Source organism: Oncorhynchus mykiss, chromosome 13 (assembly GCF_013265735.2).
Source record: "Oncorhynchus mykiss isolate Arlee chromosome 13, USDA_OmykA_1.1, whole genome shotgun sequence".
Lineage (NCBI taxonomy): Eukaryota > Metazoa > Chordata > Actinopteri > Salmoniformes > Salmonidae > Oncorhynchus > Oncorhynchus mykiss.
The window spans coordinates 58,189,459-58,196,495 of record NC_048577.1 but is presented as its reverse complement, the minus strand read 5'-3'; the positions used below and the strand labels follow the sequence as shown (position 1 = coordinate 58,196,495).

At 41.0% G+C, this 7,037-nt stretch overlaps 1 protein-coding gene across 9 annotated transcripts in view; it reads right to left on the bottom strand.

Annotated features, from left to right (window-relative positions):
* Window positions 1-1,016: 1,016 nt before the first annotated feature.
* The window catches only part of LOC110486938 (lipopolysaccharide-induced tumor necrosis factor-alpha factor homolog), a 64,195-nt gene continuing 58,174 nt past the window's right edge, over window positions 1,017-7,037 (bottom strand). For all 9 annotated transcript variants that reach the window (XM_036941691.1, XM_036941688.1, XM_036941692.1 and 6 more), the window contains 2 exons: window positions 2,519-2,663; window positions 1,017-2,335 (listed from right to left, as the gene is read on the bottom strand). In XM_036941691.1, coding sequence (XP_036797586.1) covers window positions 2,230-2,335; window positions 2,519-2,663 — 251 coding nt within the window. In that variant the 3' untranslated portion in view covers window positions 1,017-2,229. The remainder of the gene's footprint in view (window positions 2,336-2,518; window positions 2,664-7,037) is intronic.

The window sequence follows — 7,037 nt, the reverse complement described above, 5'->3', positions numbered from 1 at the left end:
GCTAATAAGAGGTGCAGGAGCTCCACAATACTGTTGAGCTAATAAGAGGTGCAGGAGCTCCACAATACTGTTGAGCTAATAAGAGGTGCAGGAACTCCACAATACTGTTGAGCTAATAAGAGGTGCAGGAGCTCCACAATACTGTTGAGCTAATAAGAGGTGCAGGAACTCCACAATACTGTTGAGCTAATAAGAGGTGCAGGAACTCCACAATACTGTTGAGCTAATAAGAGGTGCAGGAACTCAAGCAGTAGAACATTTGAGGTAGTCAGCTCCAGTGAATACGTCAACATCAAATGACCGTACTGTACATGTCCGGGCATGTTGAACAAAGCACAAACAAAGGACTTGAGTGTTTTGAACAGCACACTGGAGTTTCTAGAAACAAACATCTAACGTCTAACGTATGTATTCATCTCTCCCTCATTCCCTGTGTGACCCTTTCTAATTGTTGAAGAGCAATTGTCTTTCATGAGAGTGTGCACTAAACTGGAGCATTCAGTTATCAGGAGCAATTATCAAGTATGTCATTGAATTGGAACTTGAAAACTCACTTAAACTCGTGAAGAGCACTTATTCTATCAGACGTCAACTGTGTCTCAGTTTAATTTCCACTTCCTCTATCTAGCCCAACAGGGACAATTTCTTAATTGTCATACTGGTCTGGACAGATGAAATGTTAGTTACAGAAAGTTGATGGACTGTTGCAGGAAATTTATACAATGAGTTTTACAGGAATTGGAGCGTTCCAATAATCACATCTTCTTCCTGTTGTGTCCATGGGCTAGAGAGAGAACAAGTCATTTCCTCTCAAATCCATGAAGAGAAATGAACAAGTACACACTTTGGAAAAGAGGAGAGATAATTGGGACGCAACCCTGGTGAGATAAAGTTCTAGCACTGTAGCTGTGAAACCAGTGAGGTTTGAAGTAGTCACAGTTTATGGATGACAAATAACTGTTGGCAGTCTGCTCAGGCTTCCTATCTGTTCATAATAAAAAATGCTGAGTCATCTCTTCAATACAGACAACTTTAATCAGAGCTTTACAGAGCAACTAGACAGGAAGTGAAAAGACAACCATAAGATCCATTGTAATTATTGACAATGGTCTTTTATGACAAATGAGTAGTAGAACTTTCAGAGGAAAAAAGAGAACGAGATCGGTGAGGGAACGACTGCAAGAGTGTAATAACAAAAACATCTCAATGTAACAATATTACAATAAGAAGTATGATGGTGAGATATACACATCTCAATGTAACAATATTACAATAAGAAGTGATGGTGATATATACATCTCAATGTAACAATATTACAATAAGAAGTGATATATACATCTCAATGTAACAATATTACAATAAGAAGTGATGGTGATATATACATCTCAATGTGACAATGTTACAATAAGAAGTGATGGTGATATATACATCTCAATGTAACAATATTACAATAAGAAGTGATGGTGATATATACATCTCAATGTAACAATATTACAATAAGAAGTGATGGTGATATATACATCTCAATGTAACAATATTACAATAAGAAGTGATGGTGATATATACATCTCAATGTAACAATATTACAATAAGAAGTGATGGTGATATATACATCTCAATGTGACAATGTTACAATAAGAAGTGATGGTGATATATACATCTCAATGTATCAATATTACAATAAGTAGAGTGGTTTAGAAGTTCCTTTACTTTCATGGACTTCAGACGAGTACAGAACTACAGTGAAACAGCTATAGCGCAGCTACTACCAGTCTTTGGTATCAGGATTCTCTTTGGTAGTCACTACAAGGGTCAAGTCTGGCCAGGGACCTGATGGAGCTTGGCACTTGTGGGTTTGAATTTCCGCTAGGACAACCCATACAAAAATGGATAAAAGCATCTGCTAAATGGCATATATTATGTAGTATTTTGTGGAGCTGAGGGAAGCTCACCACCTGCTCAGGGACTATATAGGATAGACATAACCCTTTTGGCTACCCCTGGGTTGTATTCATTAGGCACCAAATGGAAGAAAATGGACTGAAAAAGAGAGGGACTATCTGGACTTGTCCAATAAGAATGAGTTTTTGTTTCTTCGTTGTAAAACATTTTCCAACATCACATGCCCTAGTGAATACGAACCTCATACATTTACAGAAATGTTGATTTGATTGAAGTGCCATGTCCCAGTCCTTCAGATAAAGGTAGTACAGTCAGGTCAAATGAATATCAAATGCGTTTGTAGACGTAGATGATATTGTTGCAGTTGGGACAGCTGTGATTCACGTCTTTACATGAGTCTACACAGAAAGGGATGGCGCAGCATGGCCAGCACCTAGAGGGTAAACAGTGGAGTTAATGAATTCTCTCTGTCAAAATGGTACCCTATTCCATAATTCACTAATTAAAGGTATGCCTATAGGCTTTAGTTGAGAGGGCTAACACTTGTGTGGTGCACGGGTTTCCTACCCCAGTCGGTCATATACACAGCATAGCATTACAGAATGATTTCTCTCACCCAACAATGAAGAGGCCACCACAGATAAGCCAGGTGAGCAGGCCAGAGTTGGTCTCTGTCTTGGTGACCACGTGCTGCTGGCAGTGGGGACACATGGTCGAACCTCCGACCTCCATCAGGCTAGGAGTCATTATTACCTGGGTCACTAAGGAGAGAGAGAGAGACACACACAAGTTTAGGAGACATTATTACAAGGGTCACTGAGGAGAGAGAGAGAGAGACAAGGTTAGGAGACATTATTGCATTTGTCACTGAGGAGAAAGAGAGAGAGAGACAAGGTTAGGAGACATTATTGCATTTGTCACAGGAGAAAGAGAGAGAGAGACACACAAGGTTAGGAGACATAATTACATGGATCACTGAGGAGAGAGAAAGTTAGGAGACATTATTACATGGGTCACTGAGGAGAGAGAGAGACACAAGGTTAGGAGACATTATTGCATTTGTCACAGGAGAAAGAGAGAGAGACAAGGTTAGGAGACATTATTACATGGATCACTGAGGAGAGAGAAAGGTAGGAGACATTATTACATGGGTCACTAAGGTTAGAGAAAGTTAGGAGACATTATTAGATGGGTCACTGAGGAGAGACAATGTTAGGAGACATTATTAAATGGGTCACAGAGAGAGAGACAAGGTTAGGAGACATTATTACATGGGTCAGTGAGGAGAAAGAGAGAGAATGTTAGGAGACATTATTACATGGGTCACTGAGGAGAGAGAATGTTAGGAGACATTATTCAATGGGTCACTGAGGAGAGAGACAAGGTTAGGAGACATTATTACATGGGTCAGTGAGGAGAAAGAGAGACAATGTTAGGAGACATTATTACATGGGTCACTGAGGAGAGAGACAATGTTAGGAGACATTACATGGGTCACTGAGGAGAAAGAGAGAGAGAGACAAGGTTAGGAGACATTATTACATGGGTCACTGAGGAGAGACAATGTTAGGATACATTATTACATAGGTCACTGAGGAGAGAGACAATGTTAGGAGACATTTTTACATGGGTCAGTGAGGAGAAAGAGAGAGAATGTTAGGAGACATTATTACATGGGTCACTAAGGAGAGTCAAGGTAACCAAGTTCCCCATCAAGTTCAATTTTTTTCATGATTATTTTTCCTAACATTTCCCAATCTTTTATGTTTTTCTTCTGTCCATCTTTCTTTTCTTGCCTCTTCCCATGTCATTTGTCTCTCTCACTTTCCGTCCATCCTTCTTTACAACTTTAAAAGGGGCACCGATGTGACACGGATTGGAGTGTAATTGAAGAGAGTAATGTAAAAGGAACTGTTTAGTGGATCATGAATACAACTTAAATTTCCCTTATCTAGAAAGACAGAAATAAATATGTGAAAGTCAATGCTGACACCTGGTGGTCTGCTGAGTACAACTGCGCTTTAGAAACTTTCTACACACATGCGCAAGTGCACGTGCACACACACACACAAACACAGTTGAATTGCACTTCCGGAATAGTAGCCCAAAGAGAATCAAATAACCTTCCCTTTCTAAAGACTAAATATTTACTCAGGCATCGTTTTGTTCTGCTAAACAGTTCTCCACAGCAGATAAGGTTATTTCCTTTGAACCAGTTTACTGTAGAATATTAACCTGGTCGTAGACCTGTTTGTGCTCATTGTGACAATTGCAGCAATGGCGTTGTAGATTGCACATCTGGGACCAATGCTAGTCGAGTCTGCCTGAGAGCTGAGGAAGGAAAGCTGATCCAGGATCAGAGACCATTCATTCCCACCAGTCTGCTACACATTTTAGAGTGCCTCCAAATCAAATCAATCATGATTGGCTGGCACCTCTCTGGCACAGCACAATAACATCAGTGTTAGAGAAGGGTCACAACCCAAATGGGTGAGAGAGTCTGTGTCTCAAATGGCACTCTGTACCCTATATAGAGCACTAGTTTTGACCAGGACCCATAGGCCCACTATAAAGGGAATAGGGTTCCATTTGGGATACAAAGTCAGAGAGGAAAAGCCTCGTCCAAAACATGGATGGAAACATTAACTGGCTATCTTATGAATGGATGCACAGATGCTGCTTTCTGAACTTTGCATTCTGTAACTTCATATCCCCTGGTTTCCTGGAGTAGCTCTGACTGAGACATTATGTAACTTCATATCCCCTGGTTTCTCAGAGTAGCTATGACTGAGACATTATGTAACTTCATATCCCCTGGTTTCCTGGAGTAGCTCTGACTGAGACATTATGTAACTTCATATCCCCTGGTTTTCCAGAGTAGCTCTGACTGAGACATTATATAACTTCATATCCCCTGGTTTCTCAGAGTAGCTCTGACAGACATTATGTAACTTCATATCCCCTGGTTTCCCAGAGTAGCTCTGACTGAGACATTATGTAACTTCAAATCCCCTGGTTTCTCAGAGTAGCTCTGACTGAGACATTATGTAACTTCATATCCCCTGGTTTCTCAGAGTAGCTCTGACTGAGACATTATGTAACTTCATATCCCCTGGTTTCCCAGAGTAGCTGACTGAGACATTATTTAACTTCATATCCCCTGGTTTCTCAGAGTAGCTCTGACAGACATTATGTAACTTCATATCCCCTGGTTTCTCAGAGTAGCTCTGACAGACATTATGTAACTTCATATCCCCTGGTTTCCCAGAGTAGCTCTGACTGAGACATTATGTAACTTCATATCCCCTGGTTTCCCAGAGTAGCTCTGACTGAGACATTATATAACTTCATATCCCCTGGTTTCTCAGAGTAGCTCTGACAGACATTATGTAACTTCATATCCCCTGGTTTCCCAGAGTAGCTCTGACTGAGACATTATGTAACTTCAAATCCCCTGGTTTCTCAGAGTAGCTCTGACTGAGACATTATGTAACTTCATATCCCCTGGTTTCCCAGAGTAGCTGACTGAGACATTATTTAACTTCATATCCCCTGGTTTCTCAGAGTAGCTCTGACAGACATTATGTAACTTCATATCCCCTGGTTTCTCAGAGTAGCTCTGACAGACATTATGTAACTTCATATCCCCTGGTTTCCCAGAGTAGCTCTGACTGAGACATTGTAACTTCATATCCCCTGGTTTCTCAGAGTAGCTCTGACTGAGACATTATGTAACTTCATATCCCCTGGTTTCCCAGAGTAGCTGACTGAGACATTATTTAACTTCATATCCCCTGGTTTCTCAGAGTAGCTCTGACAGACATTATGTAACTTCATATCCCCTGGTTTCTCAGAGTAGCTCTGACAGACATTATGTAACTTCATATCCCCTGGTTTCCCAGAGTAGCTCTGACTGAGACATTATGTAACTTCATATCCCCTGGTTTCCTGGAGTAGCTCTGACTGAGACATTATGTAACTTCATATCCCCTGGTTTCTCAGAGTAGCTCTGACTGAGACATTATTTAACTTCATATCCCCTGGTTTCCCAGAGTAGCTCTGACTGAGACATTGTGTAACTTCATATCCCCTGGTTTCTCAGAGTAGCTCTGACTGAGACATTATGTAACTTCATATCCCCTGGTTTCTCAGAGTAGCTCTGTCTGAGACATTATGTAACTTCATATCCCCTGGTTTCTCAGAGCAGCTCTGACTGAGACATTATTTAACTTCATATCCCCTGGTTTCTCAGAGCAGCTCTGACTGAGACATTATATAACTTCATATCCCCTGGTTTCTCAGAGTAGCTCTGACTGAGACATTATGTAACTTCATATCCCCTGGTTTCTCAGACTAGCTCTGACAGACATTATGTAACTTCATATCCCCTGGTTTCCCAGAGTAGCTCTGACTGAGACATTATGTAACTTCATATCCCCTGGTTTCCTGGAGTAGCTCTGACTGAGACATTATGTAACTTCATATCCCCTGGTTTCTCAGAGTAGCTCTGACAGACATTATGTAACTTCATATCCCCTGGTTTCTCAGAGTAGCTCTGACAGACATTATGTAACTTTATATCCCCTGGTTTCTCAGACTAGCTCTGACAGACATTATGTAACTTCATATCCCCTGGTTTCTCAGAGCAGCTCTGACTGAGACATTATGTAACTTCATATCCCCTGGTTTCTCAGTGTAGCTCTGACTGAGACATTATGTAACTTCATACCCCCTGGTTTCTCAGAGTAGCTCTGACAGACATTATGTAACTTCATATCCCCTGGTTTCCCAGAGTAGCTCTGACTGAGACATTATGTAACTTCAAATCCCCTGGTTTCTCAGAGTAGCTCTGACTGAGACATTATGTAACTTCATATCCCCTGGTTTCCCAGAGTAGCTGACTGAGACATTATTTAACTTCATATCCCCTGGTTTCTCAGAGTAGCTCTGACAGACATTATGTAACTTCATATCCCCTGGTTTCTCAGAGTAGCTCTGACAGACATTATGTAACTTCATATCCCCTGGTTTCCCAGAGTAGCTCTGACTGAGACATTATGTAACTTCATATCCCCTGGTTTCCTGGAGTAGCTCTGACTGAGACATTATGTAACTTCATATCCCCTGGTTTCTCA